Below are 23,547 nucleotides of genomic sequence, written 5' to 3'. Positions count from 1 at the left end.
CGGCATGATTACCTGGGGCCGTGAGCTGCCTGCCGATGGAAAGCCAGTGGAAGCACCGAGGTGGAGGGAAACCCCAGCCTCGAGGCACAGTGAGCTCAGTGGTGGAGACAGGGAAGAGGCAAGGAAGGTAGGGATCGTGAAAGGAGGGAGAGACATCCAGAGACAGGAACAAAGGCAGCCATTTGTAAGCTCTCACAGAGCACATATCTACGTTTTACTGCAAACATAGGAGCTCCTTTTTCCCTTAAGGTAGAGACCGGGATGGGTGAGGCTGAGACAACACAGTCTATGAGGAAACAGATATAAAGGGAGAGGGGAGATATTTAAAGCATTATACAAAATATTATGTATTAATATTAGAGTCCACAGAAATGGGAACAACGAGATGGTGTGAGACAGTTGAAAATCGAAAAAGAAAATAATGGTGATGACACAGGGAAAATAAATGAAGACAAGGGGGAGAGGGTCAGTCATAGGGGTGGGGGAGTCTGGGTCAGGGAGCCTCTCCCTGTCAAATGCCACCAGCTGCAGGCCCCAGCTGTGGGACAGTGATTAGCAAGATAACTGTTGGCAGGAGCAGCCTGGCATCTCTGGTGTATGGAAAGGAAGGGGGTGTTGGGGGGGGCAGATGTGACAAAGCCCAGTGATGAGCTTGGGGATGGAGGGGGCAATGGAGCTCCTGGGTGCAGGGGACGCTGCATTCCCCAGCTTCTTCAGCTCACGTGAGCCCTCCAGCCCGGGGCCTCTTTTTAGGCTAAATCTCCAAAGGATCCTAGTTTCCACCAAGACAGGGATCCTCACTTCTTCCCTCCAGGGACACACTTAATGAATCAGCACACTGGCCACCTGCGACCTGAGCCCCATCGCTGGCTGCCCCACCCCCACCCCAGTGTCTCCAAACTCCGCCAGAGCTCAGCCGGTCAAGGAGCCCGGAGACAATTTCCCTTCTTTTCCATTCTTATTATCTGCATTTGCTGGCTCCAAGGAACCTGAGGAAGAGAAAGGGGGTGGGGTAGTCGAAGTACAAGCACTGTGAAGGTGGGTGATCAGGGACTCACCCACACTGAGCAAATATTTGGGAAGTCACTAGTTTTATTAGTGGGCAAAGCAGCTGAGGGTGGGAGGATAAGTTCTAAGGGAGAGGGGCCTAGAAGAGTTTGGGAGAAGAAAGGTCCTCTTCAAGGGCTCCTCAATCTCTGAGCCCCACACCACGATCAGATCCTCCTGCAAACATGGGTGGGTGGGGTTGGCGCGGGTCCAGAGAAGCTGCTGTCTCTGCATCAGGCCCCCACCTCTTCACTATACAGTCACTTCCAGGCAACGGCTCCCTTTCTTCTTGCATTTTAGCTTGCCGTTCCTATCACCCTCAGGGCCCTGGATGACCTTGACAGCCACACTACTCTCCTTGAACCTCACTGAGAACCTGGAGGGGAAACAGACAGAGGGGTAAAGCTGGTACCCTCATCCTCTCATCTCTACTCCCATATTTCCATGATGGTTTCCATTCTCCTTCTTAAAGGAAGTACATCTCTCCTCCCCTCGTGTCAGAAGACACAGGGCCCCAGAGAACCTGAGTGGGGAGACTAAGAAACACCTCCAAACCTTGCCTTGACAGAATATGCTTCACTTTCTGACTACATGAATTTTCCCGGTCACGATGACCAACAGCTTGGTCATCTGCCCCCAGGCTGGCCCTCACCCCCAGCTCACGGCCTTACTTCTCAGTCACGGAGATTAGAAGCTGCCTCTGTGTGGCATCCAGCACAGCCTGGTACATTTTGGTTAGCAGTTCAATCACATGTTCGCTGACCAGCAGGAAGTCCCCCCTGGAGCCCACTGATGATATCTTAGGAAGGGGGAAAAAGTGGGGAAGGGATTCATTTTTCCCTCTGCAGGAGCAGCCTGAGAGGCACTGAAGGCCCAGAGTGAGAAGTCTGGTCCTCATCACCTCCAGCCCACCCCAGCCCCATGATGCCCACCACCTTCTCCAGCGTGAGGTACTGCACCCACAGAGCTCTGATACCTCATTCAGATGCAAGCTGAAAAGCCCATCCTTGAAGCTGGTGACTGACACCTCGGCCACACTATCTAGTCCAATGACGGTTTTGGCCTGGGACTTCTTGGTGTCTATGAGAATCACATGCCCCTTGGTCAAGAGAAGAATTCGAGAGGAAGTCTAAGGACGGAAAAGGAAAGTGTGAGGAAAGGCGAGGATTAACCCCACCCTTCCAGCTACCAGTCCCAAGGCTCTGGATCAGGCCGTGGTCAGAAGTCCAGGGTGCAGGCATTCACCTTGCCATTGCCGCGATTGACCTTCTTCACAGTGTCTGCCATCAGAACAGGCCCTTCCTCCCCGCCCTTCAGCTTCTGCAGCTTGGGGTTCCCTTGCAGCCCAAGGTAGTCACCGCAGAATGGAATGGGGACACTGTGGACACACAGGAGGTATGTGGTGGAGACAAGTTCCTCACCGCTGACCCCCAAGGCCCTGAGCCTCCCCACAGTGAGTTCCCATGTCCCTTCCCCCATGCTCCACCATATCCTCTATCTCAGCATGGTCCAGGACCAACATCAGCATCCCCTGAGAACTTGTTAGAAAGGCAAATTATTGAGTCCCAGCCCCAGATCTGTTGAATCAGAAACTCTGGGCGGGGGGTGGTGCAGCAATCTGGGTGTTATCAAGCCTGCCAAGTGGTGCTGATGCACACTAGTCTGGGGACCACTGCCCTATCCCACCTGGGGGATCCTCTCTTTGCTCTGGATGAAACTGACTGTGCAGGGTCTGCGGGGCCCTCACCTCTGGGGGTAGGAAGCCTTCTTGCCCTTGAACAGTTCACTGGCACAGAGCTTCTCCTTCAGGATCTCTACCTGCTTTGGGGACAGTCGATCCCGGAATCTCTTGCACTGTGAGAGGGAGGAGCAGGGGCTAAGCTCGTGGAGGCAGAGGGCAGGCCTGGGGTGGGGGTTTGGGAGAACACTGAGAGGTGGAAGGAGGGCAGGGGCTGGAGAAGAGGAGAGACAGGGAATAGAATAGGCTCTAGGCACTTCAGAGAGGGCAGCTGCTGGAGGAGCACCGCCCCCCTTCAAAGGGACTCTGGGAGAGGGAGATGGAAACAATCAAATGTGTCAGCCCCAGGAGGAGGGCTATATGCCAGCACACAGCGCAAGGCCTACTCTAGACAGGTGCTCAGTACATATTTCCTGAATGGAAGCACACTGTGCTGAGTGAAATAAGCCAGATAGAAAAGGACAAATGTATGATTCTACTTCCATGAGGTACCGAGAACAGTCAAATTCACAGAGAAAGTCGATTATAAGTCCCAGGGGCTACAGGAGCGGGGAATGGGGAGTTACTGCTTAATGTGTACAGGATTGCAGTTTGGGCTGATAAAAAAGAAATACAGAGACGGATGCTGGTGACGGCTGCGCAACAGTGTGAACGTGCTTTATGCCACTGGACTTACAAATGGTTAAAATGGCCAATTTTGTGATGTATGTTGTTTTCACCATGAAAAAAAAAAAAGTGGAAGAAGGAGGCAGAAGATGAAAATCAGAGGGAGGAGGAAAAAAAGACAAATGAGAGGAGTCGTGCTGGGCCCCACTCACCTTCCAGCGGTAGAAGAGCTGCTGTAGCTCCTGGTTCGCTGTGTTGAAGCATCTGTAAGGGGCCGCTGGCCACGTTCTGTCCAGGATGTTGGTAGACGGCAAATTGTTCCTCAGCCCCAGCAGGAACTTCTGCGTCTAGATTGGAAGCAGGGGGATTGGGAGTGGACCGATGAGAAGACAGACCTCCCAACAGGCAAACTCTCATCCAGGACCTGCCACCTGAAAGGAGGGAGGCCACCCAGAGTAAGAAGCAACAAGTAGAGCGAGGAGTCAGAAGGGAGTCACCTCCTGGATCTCTTGTGGGTACAGTGCTCACTGGAGGCTGGGCAGTGAGAGCGTGAACAGGAGACTGGGAGGGAGGGAGGGAAGGGTTAGTTCCAAGCAGAGACCTGCTGCCCAGGGTAGTGAGGTGAGAGCAACCAAGATGAAAACTGGCCTCAGTATTTTGCTCCTGTGACTTCCTATTGTCTCAGTTCATAGCTGCCTACAGCTGGCTGCCACCGTCTGCATTGGCTATAGGACAGGTACCAAACCTCCCCCGCTCCCTGATCGGTCAAGCCCAATGCCTCAACCTGGCATTCAAAGTCTTCTGTTTAGGGCCCAATCTCATGCCCCAGGATCCCCTGCATGATCCCAGTACACCTCTCAGGTAGTGTTCCTCATCAAGCCCTCTGCCTAGCCCAGGCGTGATCACTCGGTGCCTCAGCCCATCCTGCTCTCAACTCAGCTCTGCCCATCTAGATTCTACCTATCCTTTCAGACACAGCTCGAAGCCCTCCCTGATTCCCTGGGCCAGGGCTGCCTCTCCTTTCTTTGAAGCCCCACAGCACTTTGTCTATACTTCTGTGTTTGTACTACTATTATCTGTGTGGAAATCTTTTCCCTCTTCTAGACAACGAGTCCTTGGGAGTCTGGATCCCAAGCTGAGTTCTTGTTGTTGTTTTTTTTTCCCCCTGCCATTCAACAACATTTATTGAGTGTCTGCTCTGTGCCTGGCACTGTTCTAGGTATGGATACACAGCAGTGAACAGAGCAAACAAAATCTCTATTCTCACTGAGCTTATATTCTACCGGGGGTAGGGAAGAAGCCCACAGCAAACAAACATATATGTAAGGTCAGATAATTATATACGCTATGATGCAAAAAAGCTGGCCCTGAGACCAGAAATGAGCAGTAGCATATCCCAGAAACGAAAAGAAAGTGAGACTGGATTAAATCGAGCAAGAAGAAAGAAGATCAGAGGATTGGTTGGTCAAGTACAGCCATGAAGGGCCTTGTAGGCTGAGGTAAGAACACTGGCTTTTATTGGGAGTGAAATGGAATGCCATTAGAGGATTTTAAGGGGAAGAGTGACATAATCTGCCTTACATTCTTTTTTATTTCATATAACTTACTGTCTTATTTTGAAAGTTTTTAAACTTACATAAAAGTTGAAGAAACATTACAGTGAATATCTGCATGCCACATATTCCTCACCTAAATCCACCAACTGATAATGTTAACAATTGGCCGTATTTGCAGGCTTTCTAACACATGCACACATAAATGGGCATAAATAAATACATACACACACTCACACATATATAAATCTTTGCTACCATATCATCCTAAAGTAGGTTAGAGAAATCATGGCATTTTCCCTAAAACTTAAGCACGCATCTCCCAAGAACCAGGACATTCTCCTACACAAATCATAATTCCACCTCCATACCTAAGAAGACAAACATTAATTGGATACACTCATCCAACAGCAATGCATGCTCAAATTTCTCCTAATGTCCTTTATAAACTTCTAAAAATGCCCTTTGTAGCTTTGTTCTTATTCTTCCTGTTCCAGAATCGGATCAAGTATCACCCATGGCATCTGTTTAGTCTCCCCCAATCTAGAATAAGGACTCTTCAGTCTTTATATCCCGGGGAACACCCAGCACCCTGTTTGTTTGTGGGGTAGAATTATTGAAGGTATAGAAAATAGCTTGATCTTGAGTACTTCCAAGTTGTGGATTTTTTTTAAGTTTATTTATTTTTGAGAGAGAGAGAGAGAGAGAGCAAGTGGGGAGGAGCAGAGAGGGAGAGAGAGAGAATTCCAAGCAGGCTTAGCACTGTCAGCATGGAGCCTGATGTGGGGCTCGAACTCACAAACTGTGAGATCATGACCTAAGCCAAAAACAAGAGTTGGACACTTAACTGACTGAGCCACCCATGCGCCCCCAAGTTTTTGGAATTTTTATGAAAACTTCTTACTAAGACATTAGGTTAAAAAAATTAAAATGGGAAAAGGGAGGGTATGCAGTATATTGCTATAATTCTCCAGGAACTATCCAAGCTCCTTGATTCCTCTGCTACAAAGATCTTGCAGGCTTGGTCTAATCACCTCACACCTTGGTTTAAGTCCCCAGGCCTTGGTCAGGTCTAGTTTGATTTAATTCAATAAACATTCCTAAGCATTTCCTCCAATCCCTCATGTGCTAACTGATGTCAAAACTCTGAAGGTTTTCTTTTCTTAATTGTTTGTTTTTTCTAGATCTAGAAAGTCTTTCCTTTCCTTATATAGCCCTCCTGCCCCAGTAGGTCTCTAGGGGGAGTGGGGGGACAGTGTGGGGAAGCAGTCTTCGGCAGGCATTAAAACTCTGGGGTCAGATCACCTGGGTGTCTCAGTCAGTTAAGTGTCCGACTTCAACTCAGGTCATGGTCTCACATTCCATGGGTTTGAGCTCTGTGTTGGGCTCTGTGCTGATAGAGCCTGGAGCCTGCTTCTGATTCTGTGTCTCCCTCTCTCTCTGCCCCTTCCCTGCTTGTGCTCTGTCTCTTTCTGTCTCTCGAAAATGATAAATAAAAGTTCAAAAAAAAAAAAAAAGTCCCAAGTCCTCCAGAATTAAGATCTTTCCTGAGATTTCATTGTGGACTTGGCTGCTATAGCTTCAGAAGAGCCGAAAGAAAGATACAATCCCTCCACTTTCACCCCTACCGTAAAATGGATCTCGGAAGGTTGAGTTAGGTAACCCTATGTCCTCACTCTGCTCTTCCATGAGACTCAGTCTCTTCAAACTGTTGTTAGCCATCCAGCCCGTCTCTTCTCGGGCCTATTCATCATGGACCAGTCAGTGGGTGTGCTGGGACCCCTTCCTGCCCCAAGGTTGCCCACAGTGTCCACTCCTTCCGGAGTGCACTCTGATTCTGCCCCTGGGCCCTGAGGCACCAAAGCCCCATTCCTTCTTACCCTAGGACTTAATAATTAAGTACATGCAGATCAAAGAAACCCTTCCAGGGAAAGCTTTGATCACCTCTTCTCAAACCCCTCATCTTCCTTTTCCAAACATGACCCTCCCTCCACAACCTCCCCTCCACCTTCCACCCTCAACCCCCACCACTTACTATGCTCTTATAGATGAAATCTGCCAAGGTGAGGGCAGCCCCCGACCGGAAGTATTTTCGATAATCCTTGCGGGCCTAGAAGGGATACATGAGAAAGGAGCCAAAGTAAAGATAGACAGACCTAGAAGATAAGGAGACAGATCTTGAAGAGGTTCTACTGTTTTCCAACCATACAAAGAGCACAGTTAGATAAAGTGCCAAGACTCTACTGGAGGGAGAAAGTAAAGGCAGACAAGCTGGCAATGAGGAAGGCACTCAAAGCCAAGTCAGGGACACACCCAGGTGTATACACACATCTCCCCAGTACGCACCCACACTCCCAGACACACACCCAGATGCAGGCATGCCATCACACAGAGGTATGCCCTGGGTGTGGGCAGAACTTGCTTTCTGCTACTCTTTCCTCCCAGCAGCTGGCACAATCCAGGAGAAACCATGTGGGGGAAGAACCCATGTGTGCGGAGGAAACCCCTCTCCCCTTCCGCATTACCTTCCACCCTCTCACAAAAGCCTGGATCAGCACCACTGATGCCTTTATCTTCGCATAGCGCTTCTTTTGCTGCAGAAAAACAATAGGCCTGTTAGAAAAAACTCCATCCCCTGAACCACCTCTCCTACTTCCCACTCTCTCCCTCTCTCTTTTTTAAATGTTTATTTATTTTGAGAGACAGAGACAGAGACAGAGAGAGAGAATCCCAAGCAGACTCCACACTGTTAGCACAGAGCCCAACGTAGGGCTTGATCTCACAAACCAGGAGATCATGACTTGAGCCAAAATCAAGAGTTGGATGCTTAACCGACTGTGCCACCCAGACGCCCCTGACTCTTTTATTGGAGTGAGAGGGATGGGACTTTAGGGGGCAACTGATACCATGTTGCCTCGAAACCAGGAGGAAATGAGGATCTGACTCTTGCGCATCAGCTGGTAGTGGGTGCGGCAGCGCCAGCCCCGGTAGATCTTCTGAATGAGCGTGGCCAGCTGCTGCAGTCTCAGGCGCCGCTTCTCTTCCAGGTAGAACAGCTGTGGAGAGGTGGAAGGTGGGGCGGAAAGGCTGGCCTAGGGGAATAGCACTCTCTCCTCCTGGAGCCCAGGTGCCAGGGGCTTCCCAGCCAGTGTTTTATTCATTCCATTGACTTCTTAGTGCATTCGTTTATTCGCTCACTCATTATTATTCTGTTAAGTGTTATTCACCTTAACAGAAACCTACTGAATTCTAACTCTGTCAGAGGCACGTGCGAGGTCTGGAAATTTAGACATGAGTGGCACATCACCTTGATCTTCAGGAGTTCTGCTACAGGTAGAGGCACTCAGAGTGGGCCGTACAAGCAGGGTGGGGTAGGAGCCCAAGGATTCAGTTTCCAGGGACAAAGTCCCTGCAGAAAGCAGACTTCCTCACCCAGCATCCATCCCAAGTTATAGATGCTCCCCTCCGCCCCAGCCTCTCACTCATGGACCCTCCAACTCTTCTGCCTCCTACCCCAACCAAACACAAGTGCACCCTCCAACTCACAGTCTTAGGGCTTCTGATGAAGATCTTCGTCTTCCCAAAGGCCAGCTCCTCTGAGGACAAGCTCAGCTCCCCCAGGACCTTCTCAACTCCCTCCCTACAGGAGCAGATGGGAAAAGCTACCAAGGGGCATCCCAGAGAAGGATCCTCTTTCACCTTTCCCCAACCTCTTATACCCAGGGAGAGGAGTTCAGGGCTTGAACAGACTTCAGAGCCTCTGCAAAGTGATCAGTTCATTTCCCCAAGTATCCATTCATGGAGTTTTGGCAATTTACATGGCACTGTCTGTTCTCCCCACCACCCAGATGTTCCCTGCACTGCCCTTCCCTGCTCCCCCATCTCCCCCAGGAGTCTTACCTGTCTCCCCCATTCCAGCGAGGCCACGTGCTCCGCCCCAACAATCGGTACCTTTCCAGGAAGGGCCCATACCTCTGGCGGTAGGCATAGCCCGCCCGACGCACCCGCACGTTCTCTAGCAGTCCCAGGTACCGAGTCTGGACAGCCACCAGCTCTGACGAGAACTGACCTCGCTGCTGATGCTCATTGGGCTTTATACACCTTGGGGTGGGGGGAGAGGTGCAAGGCACAGGCATGAGGAGCTTCACCTTTGCAAGTGTGACCCATCCTGGTCTCTATAACCCTATTCTGGAGGGTTATTTTCAGAGGAAGTGAACACACTGGCCTTCCCAGCTTCACTCACTATAGCGTGGTTCCTACTAAAGTCTGATGCTCTCCCTGCCACAGGATTCTCAGTTCCTCATTTTTTATGAGGGAAGGGCCTTCTGATACTCTTATTCCAGAGACACCCTCCCCCCAACAATGGACAGGTTCTATAGTGATGGACCCTGCATCTGCCATCACATATGCTGCATTTCCCCATGTACCCAGCATGTCACCTGATGTAGTTGGGGTTTTTGGAATATAAGTTCTTCATGAGTATGGCCACAGAACTCTTGAATTGGGCTCCGGCAGTTGGGGGGCGCTTGAGAGATGTCTGTGTGGGAACTCCTTCAGGGAACAAGGACTGAAGGAGGGGGTGCTGGGCCTTCCACATGGCCTGGGACAAGTCCCGGAAGAGTAGGTCATTGTTCTTATCAATGAAGCTGTTCACGTTGTAAGTCACCTGTAGAGGAATAGGTATGGGTCTGGAGGGTCCATGACCTTGTCCCAGCACTTGGCACTCCCAATCTCATTGTGAAGTATTCCCAGATCTCATCTCCCCGCAGGTCCTCCCCCATTGCCTTCCACCCATGCCCAGGCCCATTTCTACCCTCCAGCCCTGCCATGTCACCTTGCCCGCATAGTGGCAGATGCGAAAGCAGCTGAGGCCCATGGTGTGGTCATACTGGCGCTGGGCATTCTGGGTGACTTTGCTCTCATAGTAACCATGCTTGGAGAAGACCTGGTTCAGCTTCACTAGGAAGGTAGAGTCACTGACCACCCCAGGCCGTAGGCACTCCTCATCCAGCATGGCCAGGATGCCTTGCTGATTCTGGTCAGGGGACAAGATCAGCCCAACTTAGACCTGATCCTCCAAGATGTCCACATCCTCACTGCTGTCCCTCTGCCCCTTCATCCTTTGCCCACTTCACCATCCTTACCAAGTGGGGCAAGGGGAGGGGGAAGGACAAGGATATTCAGGCAGTCTGGAAGAGGAGGTCTCAGAGATAACATAAAGATAACTCACGTTCTCAATGAGGTTACAGATAATGCCATTATCAAAGTAGTCCACCTTTGTCCACGGTATGCCCTGGCAAGAAGAGGCATGACAGGTTACAAGAGCAGGTCCAAGACAAGTCTCCAAAGACCTCACCAGACTCAGGCTCCCTCTCACCCAACCCACGAAGGACTCAGAAAGCCCTATAATTAAGAGGAGTCCTTGGTGTGGCTTCTGTTTAGGTTCCCATCCCTCCAGGTTGATGGAGAATTTGTGGGGTGGGAGACACATGAAAGGACCCAGAGCAGCTGTGAGAGAGGGGGAGATGCTGAAGAGAGCCCTGTAGGTGGTGTGGGGTGAAGACTGGGGTAGGGATTGCCCCACTGTGGAGTGAGGAAGGATCCTTGAGCGTGTGCAAGAGCAAAGGCCACACTGTTCTGGCAACGACCAATAAAACCAAAGCACATGAGTGAATTTCATCAAGCAACAAACCTAACTTGATACATCTTCAAAGACCTACATCAGTGCTTTTCAAACTTGCATGGCAGTCAGCTAGAGGGCTTGTAAAAACAGACTGCGGGGCCCCATCCCCAGGGTTTCTGATTCAGCATGTCTGGGATAGAGCCTAGGAATCTGCCTTTCTAACACCTTTCCAGGGATGCTGCTGGCCCAGGACCACACTTTAAGAACTACTAATCTACCTGATACTTTGGGACTGTATAGTTTTTGTTTTTGTTTTTGTTTTAAGCAAGAATGGTACAGAAGGAGACCCAAAGACAATCGTTCCCCACTTAGGGGTAGCCGCAGACAGGATAGCTTCTGATCCCACCCAAGGGCCAGCCCTCCCAGACTCAGACCATTCCCAGGTGTGGGGGTGTGGCTGGGGAACACTCTCCCACCCCCTCACAGATCTTCAGGGAATGTAGAGTGGAATTAAGTAGTTGCCTTCCCATTTCATCCCCAAAATACTTTCCCCAACTAGTTAAATGAAGTATGATATCCTTACAACCCTGTGTAGCTGTAAAGATGCATCTTTATATACGATATGGAAAGATCTCGTTAATTGATGAAAGCAAGGGGTAGAGCAGAGCATATTCACTGCCATTTGAAAAAAATTCTGTGGGAAAATAAACTTCTACATTTGCCTGATTACACATAAAAGACCTCTGAAAAGAGGGCCACTTTAGTTGCCTCTAGATGGTTGGAGAACTAAGAGGCTGGGGATGGGCTGGGAGAGAGCCCTTTCTTTATATGCCTTTTTAAGCTTTTTGAATTTTGAGGCATGGGAATGTATTCTCTAGTTGATCATTTACAATTTTAAGATAAAAACATGAAAAACAACTTAAAAAAAAAAAAAAAACCTTTCCCACACATTGTGACCACATTGTCTGAAATTCTGCTGCAGCAGATTCCCAAGGGTTCACAGGCAGCATCCCTGGCAGCGTTTTGATGAGTGAGACTCTCAGCCATTCACACTTTGGGGGGAATTAGCTCAATCAGATAGCTTTTCTAACACCTAGCCATAGAAAGCAAGCCTTCTTGCTGAACAGGGGAAGGAGTGTGGAAATGTTGAGCCATGGGGAACTTCTGGGGAGGAAGTCTGGGATCAGGGTGCTACATGAGGAGATGGTGACATCAGCCAGGGCCCGAGGAGACAAAGAATTGTGAGGTGTCAGAGAAGAGCACCAAAATGGATGTGGTGGGGTGACAAGCCTGGGAGAAATGTCCCTTCTAAATCAGGCTCACAGTGTGCCACAGGCCACGCACAGCTGTCACTTCACCCTCCTGAGGACTCCCCCCACACAGCCTTCCATCAGTCTGCCCCTTGCTGGCACGGCCTGGAGTGGGAGCAGGGGACTGGGGGGTGGAGAGCAAAAACTAGGGCTTCTTGGTAATGCTGCACTGTTGAGCAGTGAAAGGGGAACTTTTTGTCCTTTGTGTTCCCATCTGGGCACGAGTGAGAGGAAACCGGGATTGAGGAGAAAGACAGACGTGGCGCGCACACCAGCGTCACTTTGGAGAGGGGCTGGGGGGGAAGGCTCCGCGCACCTCTCTCTTATATTCCTCTTGCTCCTCTTTCAGCGTCATCTCGATAAACACCTGCTGCAGCTTCTCATTGCAGTAGTTGATCACAAACTGCTCAAAGCTATTGTCCTGAAGGAGGGGACCCAGGTTAGAGAGAGAGCAGCTCAGTCCAAGACGCTTCCTCCCTCTCAGCCCCACGCCTCCCCTCTCGCAAGCCCCTCCCTTTGAGCCTCCGCACCCCAACCCCAGGGATGCAGGGTGGCTGCGGTTGGGGGAAGCTCTCTCACCTCTAAAATTTCAAAGCCGTAGATATCCAGGACCCCCATTACCTTCTTTTTCTCCCCGCTGCCCACCTGAAGAGGAGGGAAAGATAAATCTGAGGACGGGCCCCCTCTGGACACCAGGCCAGGCCCTTCTGGGGCGGATGTGATTGGAGCAGAGGGCAAACAGAACTCGGGTGAGCTTGACCAGTTGTGATTTTATTCTCCTTCCTCCTCTACACACTAGGGGCCAAGCAGAGGGAGGAGAGGAGGAGGGAGATGTAAGCAGATTCCAGGATGGTGCTCCCAGGGGACGAGGTAAAAAGACTTTAAAATCTTCTGAGGAAAATAACCATCTCGTACATTTGTAGAGCAATTTAGAAAAAATTCTATGTTCTTACTTCATTAAACCTCATGATAACCCTATATGGTGTGATAATTCTCATTTTACAGATGGACAGATCAAATTTCAAAGGGGCTAAGCGTTTTTAAATCCCATTTTCCCCTGCTGCCTTTCCATAATAGCTTCTGAATTGAAGGCATTTTCATGTACAAAATTAAAAAAAATTTTTTTAACGTTTATTTATTTTTTGAGAGAGAGAGGCAGACTGCAAGTGGGGGAGGGGCAGAGAAAGAGGGAGTGACAGAATCGGAAGCAGGTTCCAGGCTCTGAGCTGACAGCACAGAGCCTGACGTGGGACTCGAACCCACAAACCGTGAGATCATGAGCTGAGCCTAAGTCGGATGCTTAACCGACTGAGCCACCAAGGCACCCCTCATGCACAAAATTTTTTAAATAATAGCTCTATTTTTATCTAATTCACATTCTATAAAATTTACCCTTTAAAGGTATACAATTCAGTGATTTTTCAGTATATTCAAAATGCATATGGGGATGCCTAGGTGGCTCAATCGGGTAAGTGTCCAACTCTTGGTTTTAGCTCAGGTCATGATCTCACAGTTCATGAGTTCAAGCCCTGCATTAGGCTCTATGCCGACAGCACAGGCCCTGCTTAAGATTCTCTCTCTCTCTTCCTCTTTGTCTCTGCTTCTCCCCCACTCTCTCAAAATAAACTTAAAAAAAAAAAAAAAAGGTGTATGACCATCACCACTACCTAATTCCAGAGCATTTTCATGATCCCCCAAAGAAATCTTGTACTCATACCCATTAGCTGTCATTCCACCTTCCCCTCTCCCTCCACTCCAAGCCCCTGCTAACCATTAATCTACCACCCTCTCCATAGATTTACCTATTACATTTCATATAAATGGAATCACCTTTTGTGTCTGGCTGCTTCCACTTGAATGTTTTCACGATTTGTCTGTTGAGCATGTATCAGTACTTCATTCCTTTTTATGGCCCATTTATTTATTTATATCCCATTGTATGGATACACCACATTTTATTTACCCATTCATCAACTGATGGACATTTGAGTTGTTTCCACTTTTTGGCTATTATGGGTAATGCCTCTATGAACATTTGGGTACAGGTTTTTACGTGAACATCTGTTTTCAATTCTCTTGGATCTATATCTGGAGTGGAATTTCTGGGTTATGTGGTAACCATGTCCATAATTTTATCTGATCCTCACTATGAAGGAGGTAGGCATTAGCATCCAATTTTCCAAATTAGGAAACTGAGGCTCAGAATCTCTGTGAAACTAAAAGGCCACACAGCTGGTGAGCAGGGGATCCAGACGGTCAAACTCAAAAACCAGAGATGCTTCCACAACAACACACTATTGGAAGGAACTGTACCTTATCCTTCATCCTTCTTACTCTCTTCATCTCAGAACCCGAAGTATAGGGATGGTGACCAGGACAAGAAAAGTGAGGCAGACAGGAGAGTGTTGAGGGAGGAGAGCAATCTCTCACCTTGATACTCTCATTGATTCGATTCACTATCCAGTTGAAAAGGCGGCTGTAGATGTTCTTAGCCAGAGCATCCCGAGCATACTGAGCCTGTCAGGCAGAGCCAGCTGGTTAGGATGGCAGCCACAGAATAGTCTCAAAATCAGCCCCCTCCCATAGGGCCCTTACCTGGGTGAAGTTCAGTGTAGTGACCACCTCCTCTTTGGCTGTTTTCATGGTCCTTGAGCACAAAGCTTTCTCTAGTTCCTCTGAATTCAAACCTATCATTTCCCCAATCTCCTGGACTCCTGGAGTGATGAGGAAAAACAACATGGCCTGAAAGAGAGCTATCTCCTAGGGAGGGAGGGCTGAGAAGTGACACTGCTAGGAGACTGGTCTCCCAAGGTTTGGGGATATCCTTGCAGCCCATCCATAACATGGCCCAAGAGGAAACTCTGGGGAGAGGAGAGGGAGCTGCGGACACTTTAAATGCATTATCTACTTTATTTTATTTTTGAGTAGGCTTCACACCCAAAGTGGAGCCCAACGTGGGGCTTGAACTCACAACCCTGACATCAAGACCTGAGCTGAAATCAAGAGTCAGACACTTAACTGACTGACCCACCCAAGTGCCCCTGCATTATCTACTTCAATAGGAGAATCTCCTGAAATTCTTTGCAAAGACTCCACTTAGACTCAGAGATGTGCCAGAACCAAGGTCTAACTTCATAACCTCACTCCAAAATGCCTCACTAGGAATTCTTAATGAGTGTGTTTGGGGTAGAACTCAGGAATGGCTGAGTGGGACTGAATCGGAATGAAGTCAGTTACTCAGCAGATGGTGGACGAACAGAAATTGTAGTAGGAGATTCAGGGAGAGGCTTAGAGGGTACCAGCAGGGCAGTGCAGACCTCTCTCATCACGGATGCCACTTGCTGATATCCCATTGGTCTGGGACTCATCTGCTAGCTCCACATTCCCCAGCTTCAGCACCAGGGCCGTCACTTCTAGCACCTGTTGAATCTCTGTCTCCGAGAACCCAATCACAGTCATTGCATTCTGGAGGAGATAGCAGAAATGAGAAGTTGAACTGTGGTGCCAGCTCAATGCCTCCCTTCTCAAAGCCAAAGCCTGGGCTCAGGGGATAGCCTAAGGCCCACCCTGGGCACCCACCTGTACAGACTTGAAGTTGGAGGCATCGTCCATGCCATCAACTCTAGACACTTTCTGGTTCAGATAGGCATAATGACTTGTGTCCCGCTCGAGCTTCAGGGCCTCTGCAAGTGTCAGTATGGGAATCTGATTCAACATTCAATCTTTTTAAAGTCACCAACTCTAACTACGTGCTTTCATTTTATATTCACAAACTAGTTATAATGAATTTTGATAGGTTTTTTGTCTATATGCATCATAGAGTATAAACCTCCCTCTAATTCTTATATCCAACAGAAATTCTACTTTTAAATGACCAGTAAATTGTAGTGGCCTTTCCCATCAAATAAATCAGGCTTGGATCCCTGTGCTGAATGTGGAAGGCAATGATTTCATGGGGAGTTAGCATTTAATTGTGTACTTTATATCCTTTGGCAACTAGAAAACGTTAAAGTGCTTGGGAGGAGGGTTAGTACCCAGGCTCTCAGGAGTCCTCCGGCCTTGACTCTCACAGCCCTTGCCCTAGCTTGGTTTACTCATTTATTCGAAGGAGCCATTTTTGTTTTCGGTTCGTCCCCTGCCTCCTTTGTTTTGGGATCATTAATTCCCATTATAATAGACTAAATTTTCAAGCAGTATTTAGAGTTTGGGTATTCTTAATTGTTGGGGGTTTTCCTAACTTTGATGAAAGAAAAGACTCATTCTGCTCTTCTTCCCATCCTCAGGGTTCTCAACAATAAAAACAAACAAGCCAACCCTCCATCCTACTCAGTTCTCAGTGGCTCAGAGAGGAAAGACGGGTGAGCACATATCTCCCACCCACCCAGAGCCTCAACACCTCACCCTAGGCCTGGGTTGGCTCATTCATTATTTGTTCAGTAAGCACCAACAAAGTTGCAGGTACTATGTTCCCTAATCCTGACCCCTCTCCTGGAAACTTTCCTTAGACATTGTGGGGCTGAGCCAAAAGGCTCTCTTGTGTTCCCCCATGGTGGATCTCTATCCCAGTCCATAACACATGGGCTAGGTTTTGTTTTTTCTGTCTCTCCCACAAATGAACAACACACTGGGACTGTGTTTTTCATCTTTGTTTTCTGTGTGCCTGCTTGGCATACATAAACTTTTTTCTTTTTAATAAATGAGTCAAGGTTATGATCCAAGCTGTTCACCTGAGATGGGAAGAAGTAGGTTAAGCATGGAGCTTGAGGGATATCAATAATCTGTTATTCAAATGATCTGAGAATCAGGGAAAGTCCCTCAAACTAGAGTTTAATGACAGCTTCCCCTGAGACACAGATTTTGAAAGAGGAACCTGCTAAAGAAAGGTGTCTGGACAAAGAATGAGTCAGAAAGGCCCTGGGATGATAACACCAGGGAGGCCCTGTCCAGACTTAGCTTAAGCCAATGGGTAACAGTCAGACAGAATAAGATTCTGGTGCCTATGATTCAAACAAACTGAGTACAACCAAGACTACTGAGCTAGGAAGGAATAATGAGACCTGTGGGGGCTCTTGAACCATGGAGATCCCTAGGAGGGGAAAAGAGATAGGCACAAATCCAGCAGAGAATAACCAGGAACCAAAAGGACAGGTCCTTGGGGGCCATACACCCACAGTGCTCACAGCTAGAGGGGGCATTGGGGGGCAAACTCTGGCAGGGCCCGAAGTCCCACCAGACTCTGCAGTGATGCCCACCCAGAACTACCTCAGGCCCATCCAGCACCCAGGGCTCCCCACGACAAGGCAGAGGTCTCCATGCCTTCTGCTCCTACAGCCACCCACACAGGCCTATTGAACATATCTGTCATCCCTAGAAGACCTTAAGTTCTTCAAGGACAAGAGCCGTGTTATCTTATTCAACTCTGCATCGCTAGAGGCTAGCACAATGTTCAATAATAGTAGGTGTTCAAGAGATATTTGATGAATAAATACATGAACCTCCATGAAGCCATCTAAGAAGAAGAAATCAAGGACAGGGGCTGGGTGAGGCAGATGTAGACCCAGAACAACTTCAACTACTGCTCATCAAAATTTCTTTAACACTTAAATATCCTGTCTGATTTTCTGCTGAGCTAGCGATTAAGTCCCTTAAATTGAAGATAGGAAAGAATGGTAGGTGGAAATAAGTGTCCCATTTCTGAAGCCAGCCTGGGGAAAGAGGAACCCAAGTAGGACAGAGGAATAAGAGCAGGTCAAGAGACAAGAAGGTTTATTCCTAGCAATACAATCCCAGAAAAAAGAGGAGAACACAGAGGTCAGGGGATTGTTTCCAACAACGAGTGGATGAAATTCAGTGTGAGGAATGCAGGAAGAAGGAGCCTGAGGGCTCAGGGAAAGAGGGCTGCAGGGGTGCAGAGGGGCCCAAAGGTTCTAGGGATTAAATGGAGGTTGGGGACCTTCTTCCATGTGTCTGGGCAGGCACGTACCCAGCAGGTGTGCATCTGCTCCGGCCAGTAGCTGATAGAAGATGTGGAAGTTCCTTTCTCCTTCGAGCTGCTTCACCACTCGGGATTTCTCAAGCAGGTCTGGCAGGGAATTAGAAAATAATGTCCTAGAGCTCAGGGAAATTCCACAGCATCCTCTAAGCCTGCCCTCTTCGCTGGTGTTCCTACTGGTAGGGAAGCCTCCTGGTAGCCTACTATTCCTTCCTACGGTTTCAAATCACCAGAAAGAGACACTGTGGGATGGGGAGAAGAGAGAGGTGGTAAGCAGAATGGGGAGACACGTACAGTTTGTGATGACTCCACCGAGGGGCGATCCTTTGAAGTCAAACTCAATATCCATGTATTTTCCCTACAGAGACCAGAGAGAGAAAGAGATTTTGCTTCCTCGTCTTCTCACCACCCCACCCAGGAGGGGTCTGTGCTGCATTCCTCCTTCTAAAGCCCCCACACCCTCTCCTCCCAGGCCAGGGAGATGGTCACTCACAAATCGAGAGGAGTTGTTGTTGCGAATGGTCTTGGCATTGCCAAAAGCTGCAGAGATGAGAGAGAAGGTGAGGTAACTGAGGGAAGAAGAGGGGCTCGAGAGAAGGGGAAGGAAGGACGTCTTCTAGTCATCAGGCCAATCTCAGAGTTTTCAAGCTGAACAAGAACAGGGTAAGAGGGTGTAGGGCTGATTGTCTCTGGGCCAGCAGGGTGGAGGGTGGAGAGGGCAGAGACTGGGATACTCACCCTCCAGCACCGGGTTTGACTGAAGCAGTTGCTCCTTCACAGAGTTCACCTGCTCCCCTTTCCCACAGACAGCCGCCACATAAGACATCACCAGCTTACTGGCCTCTGTGCAAGAGAAACCTTCACATGGATCCCCACCACTCTCCTTAACTCCCGTCATTCCAGCACCATACCCCTCAGAATCAGAAAAAGTGGGAAGGAATTTCTGGGGTGGGGCAAGACCAGGTCTGGCTCGGAAAGAGATGAGGGGGTGGTTCCAGCAGTGACTGCACAGCCTCCCCAAGCCAGGCACCTCACCAGTCTTGCCAGCTCCGCTCTCGCCCGTTATGAGGATACACTGGTCTCGGTCCCGGTCCCTCAGTGACTGGTATGCCACATTTGCCAAAGCATAGCTTGGGAGGAGGAAGCAGGTGAAGACTGATGTGGGGCTAATCCAAGACACTACCTTCCACTCAACCACTCAATCTCCAGCCTCCAGAGTCATCCACCCTCCTCACTTGGACTAGACTGAGGTAAGTGATAGGCCTAGGAAGGGTCTTCCTGGGGCCAGTGGGGAAGGGGAAGCTGGAGAACTTCCTTCAGGAGAAAGGATCGAGGAAATTAGGGTGTCTCACTGTCAGAAGTTAGGGCCCTATCAGCCTTCCCTCAGTTCCTTTACTTACATATGGGGCTTCAGCTCATAGAAGGTATAGTCCCGGTATTTGGCAATGAACTCTGGACCATAGATGGGCAGCTGCTGGTAGGGATTCACAGAGATCAACACATTCCCAATGTAGGTCTGGAGCCAAAAAAGGTAAAGAGAATGAACAGCGGTGGGGTTAGGGGAGGCTGAGAGGGGAGAAGGGAGTGGGAGCACATGAACTCTCTGACCACATACCCAGAGCCGGGGGCATGCATATGCACTCACATAAATCTCCTTGTTTTCATAGCGCAGCTGGAGGTTCTTGAGCAGAGGCTCCTCCTCCAGGGGTTCCAGGAGCACAAGGTCCCCCACCCCCACAGAGTCTTCCATGAGAGTCATGTCCAGAGGTTCTGCTGATCCTGGGAGTAAGGAGGTCAGTTTGCTGAAGTCTGCTCTGCTTTAGGGGCCAGTAACTGTGTGTTTGGGGGGGGTGGGGGCAGGGGTGTATGAGGAGGGCAGAAGGACTTAAAGAGCCTTCTCCAACTCTGGGCCCTAGAGAGAATCCTCAACCTAGGGGTCCTCTGGACTAGTCAAAGTTAACTGTGGGAGGCTGCAGAAACTCTCCCCAGCGGGGAGAATCCTCTGCTCCCTGGGTTAGGGCTGGTGGGGGTGGGGCAGGGGTGGGACAGGACCACCTGCCTTTGACCAGGGTAAGGAAGGCACCCAGCAGGTAGCACCTGGGGAAGCACAGTTGTGCTTGCAGGAGAGCGGGCTGGGGAGGAAAGGTTAACTCTGAAAACTTGCTCTGTCCTGCGCTGAGGCCCTGGCCAGGGTCCAGACTCCCTGACCCTCTGCCCCCAGTTCTCCTTCTCAACTCTCTATCTCTCACAACTTCTATTTCAGTCATCCAGTCCACCCAGAACCATTGCAAAAGTTCTTCCAAAGATCCCTCTCATTGCCACATTGAGATTCATCTTTTAAATGGGATAAGTTGATGAGTTAGAGGAACAAAGGCAGGAGTTCCTCCATAAAAGATTAGAATACCCTGAAGAGAATAAAAGTTTGGTTTCTCCAACATCAAGTAGCTGTCAGGATCTCTGGATGTATCTATTTTTCTATCTCCAGTTTTTATACCCATTGCTGTAACCTTCCGGCATGGACTTTGCCCCATAGGGACACACCCAGCTTTTTAGCAGCTGGTGGGAGTGGGCAAGGAGGAACAGAGTTATTGTGGGGCTCATCCCCTGCGCAGTGGGCACATGGCAGGTGTAACCGAAGGAGGAAGCCCAGCCCTCCTCAGTCTTGCCTGTGGGACTAAGTAGGTGGGGTGGCCTGGAGCAGGACAGAATTATTAGTACAATGGTCAGGGCTACTCCCTAACAGGAATAAAAGAGCCACATCCTCCTAGTCTCCAGCAATGCTGAACCTGGGCGGGGGAGGGGAGGGAAGCAGGAACTGAAGGTGGGGCAAGAGGGGAACACAGGCTGCCTTCAGCCTTCACTATGCCTCCCCCAAGTTCCAGAAAATGAGAGCACTTGTCACTTCCTGGAAGGACACAACTGAGAAAGCAATAAGAATACTGACAGTAGCAATCGCAAACAATCAGGTGCCATGGGCCAGGCAGAGCTCTAAACACTACATATACTAATTCATTTGATGCTTACAAACAGTATCCTCACAAAGTAGATACTATTACTATTCCACATGTTCCAGATTAAAAAACAGAAGTTAAACTTTTAAGTAACTTGGCAGGCAAGGGTGAGAAACAGAAATAGGGCTGGAAGAAGCCATCTTCTTTGGATTTGGATTTGAGGGGAGTGGGAATGTGATTGGTTGGAGGTGGGAAAGGGAAAAACAAAGCAGCTCCCAGATAGGGCACCCCAAAAGATGCGGAGCAGTGACAGGTCAAGGCAAGACTCACCCAACACTGGAACAAACTAGGGTGTAACTTCAGTGTCCCTTGTAAAATGGTGGATGAAATCCCAATTTGACAGGAAGGGGGCATAGGAGTTCCAAGGCACCAAGGGTGGAGAGATGCCTTCGTTATTGGGAGCTGTCCATGGTGTCGGGCAGGCCAGGAAAGAGGTTGCCCTCCTCTTGCCAGTGTCCACTCTTCTGACCTTCCACTGTGCTGCCTCCTCCAGCTCAGGCTCCCTGTGCCAGTCAAGCCAAGAGAGGCCAGAGACGGCTGCTCAGCACAAAGTCCGAGGCTGTTCCTGTTAAGGGTGTGGCTCACTTAACCCTTCACAGGCCTGAAGGCCCAGAGGGAGATGCTCAGTTACATGAGAAAGTCCACTCTAGGTAGGAAAGGGTATCTGGTTGGGCTTAGCTGAGAGGCTCAGGTAGAGTTCTTGCTCCACTGCCCCCAAAATTTGGAAGTAAGAGAAGGAGTGGAATTCATAGCTAAGGAAAAGCTTTCCAAAAAGTCAGGAATTTTGTCAAAAAGGAAGGTAGGCTGGAGTGTCTTCCTAGGAAAGAAACAGTACTTCCCTCAAACCTTCCTATCTCATTGAGAGTCAGAGGGTATTAATGACATTATTTGGAGAACTAAGCAGACAAAATCCCCAAATTCCCTCCCCCCATAAGTCAGCCCCCACAAACAGACCCAAAGACTAAAGTTAGTAATACCACCTGGCATCTGTATAGATGTCAGTTTCATTGACTCCCACCTGTATCATCTCACTGAATCACAACACCCTGTGAGCTAGGCAGTGCAGCTACTCACTCCATTGAAAAGGAAAATTAGAGGCAAATACTGAGGCTCAGAGAGGTTGCACAGACGGTATATGGCAGAACCAGAAACAGAATGCAGCTTCCTGACTCTAAGTCAGCCATAGGTTTCAGCCCAAGTCTTGGTATTTCTGATTTTAATTCTTCTGTGCGAGAAACCTGAATGAGACCCCGAGATGCTGCTTCCTGGGCACAGCTAGAAATAGGTGCCTCCAATAGATAAGAAACTTATGCTATCCTATTTTCCAGGGCATCCCCTCACCCACCCAGGAAAATTCCTAAACAACAGGCTCCCTCTGCCCACCATCCTCTTTCCCAGGCATGCACAAAGAGCGAATCGGGTCATTACACACACTTAGCTGAAGATAGACTCGATCCTCCAACTACCGGCCACAGCTGCTTGGTTCAAGGTCCAAACTCTACTGCTCTCGCAGAAGCACTCTGCATATGCCTGCATACGCCTGGCCCATCAGCAGCTCCATTATCAACCTGCCCTTACATGATTTATTGATCTACTATATATATCTGACAGGAGAAAAAAGGCAAGGAAAGGAGAGAGCGAGCAAGCTGAGTGGAAGTGCCATTGGCACACAACCCCATGTACAAATGGAAGCAGTATCTGTGTCAGAGGCAGAAAGGGCTACAGATCCCCTATTTTACATGGAGAAAACAGACCTGGGGTGAGAAGCCACTTTCCCAGGATCACATGACTGCAAACTCGGCAAAGCTGGAACCAGAACCCAGGTCTCCTGTTTTCCAGGCCAGGAATCCGCAGCTGCCTACAGCTTGGGGTTTATCTGTGTGTCCACCCACACACTCATTTACTGAGTGCCTTCTATGTGCTCACACAAGAAAAATGATTCTAAAAAATGAGATGGCAACCTCAGACTGAGAAACAGTAGCATAAACATCACAGCTAGGGCAACGTACCATCCTGGTTTGTCTGGGACCTGGGGTGAGATGTCTGAACACGGGAACTTGGGATACTAAAACTGGGAAGATTCTGGGCAAACTGGGATGAATGGGTCACTCTGAATTAATGAGCTACAAGTACACATCCAAGTCAGTGGGGATTTTAAGGTCTGGCAAAGCATTCCTGGGTGGGGAGGGAGGAGGCAGGGAGGGTGTAAGACTGTGATCTTCTGATCCCCAGGCAAAACTGAAGTAACTGGAGCTTACTGGTCTTCCTCCACTGTGATTCTGAAACCCCCTTCCTCTTCTCCCCACTAACATTTCTAGTCTGCATAAGGGGCATGAGGGAACTTTGGGCGAGATGGAAATGCGCTTTATCAGACTGTGGTAGTGGTTACACAAGTGTCAATCAACTCCATTTGTCAAAACTGGGCAAAACTTAAAATAAATTTTATTGGATATAAATTATACTTTGAAACAGCTGGCCAAAGAAAAGTAGAAGGAGGAGGAGGAGGAGGAGGAGGAGGAGGAGGAGGAGGAGAAGAAGAAGAAGAAGAAGAGGAGGAGGAGGAGGAGGAGGAGCAGAAACAATTCTAGGGGGGCCTGGGTGGCCCAGTTGGTTAAACATGCGTCTGACTCTTGATCTCACCTTAAGTCATTATCTCATGGTTCATGA

General features: G+C 49.1%; 1 protein-coding gene across 4 annotated transcripts; it reads right to left on the bottom strand.

Moving 5' to 3' along the window:
- Positions 1–1,074: 1,074 nt before the first annotated feature.
- On the bottom strand, positions 1,075–22,434 carry MYO1A (myosin IA). 4 transcript variants are annotated; one of them, XM_058742315.1, is made up of 29 exons: positions 22,313–22,434; positions 21,151–21,445; positions 19,515–19,702; positions 19,270–19,385; positions 18,905–18,999; positions 18,608–18,712; positions 18,363–18,409; positions 18,164–18,227; positions 17,861–17,959; positions 15,457–15,560; positions 15,195–15,342; positions 14,473–14,591; positions 14,308–14,394; positions 12,457–12,522; positions 12,194–12,298; positions 10,175–10,237; positions 9,779–9,979; positions 9,384–9,610; positions 8,845–9,045; positions 8,491–8,584; positions 7,851–8,000; positions 7,470–7,538; positions 6,980–7,054; positions 3,604–3,738; positions 2,795–2,901; positions 2,293–2,425; positions 2,024–2,176; positions 1,719–1,846; positions 1,075–1,423 (listed from the first exon to the last, which is right to left on the bottom strand). In XM_058742315.1, the coding sequence occupies exons 3-29, from the start codon at positions 19,626–19,628 to the stop codon at positions 1,300–1,302; spliced, it is 3,129 nt and encodes a 1,042-aa protein (XP_058598298.1). In that variant the 5' UTR covers positions 19,629–19,702; positions 21,151–21,445; positions 22,313–22,434; the 3' UTR covers positions 1,075–1,299. The 4 variants fall into 4 exon arrangements, with proteins under 4 accessions (XP_058598298.1, XP_058598296.1, XP_058598297.1 ...); XM_058742313.1 differs by having other exon boundaries at positions 19,515–19,648; XM_058742314.1 differs by having other exon boundaries at positions 19,515–19,648; positions 21,151–21,383; positions 22,313–22,331.
- Between the last annotated feature and the right edge of the window lie 1,113 nt (positions 22,435–23,547).

Source organism: Neofelis nebulosa, chromosome 8 (genome assembly GCF_028018385.1).
Source record: "Neofelis nebulosa isolate mNeoNeb1 chromosome 8, mNeoNeb1.pri, whole genome shotgun sequence".
NCBI lineage: Eukaryota > Metazoa > Chordata > Mammalia > Carnivora > Felidae > Neofelis > Neofelis nebulosa.
Note: the sequence above shows the minus strand (reverse complement) of the source record. Positions and strands in the feature narration are given on the sequence as shown.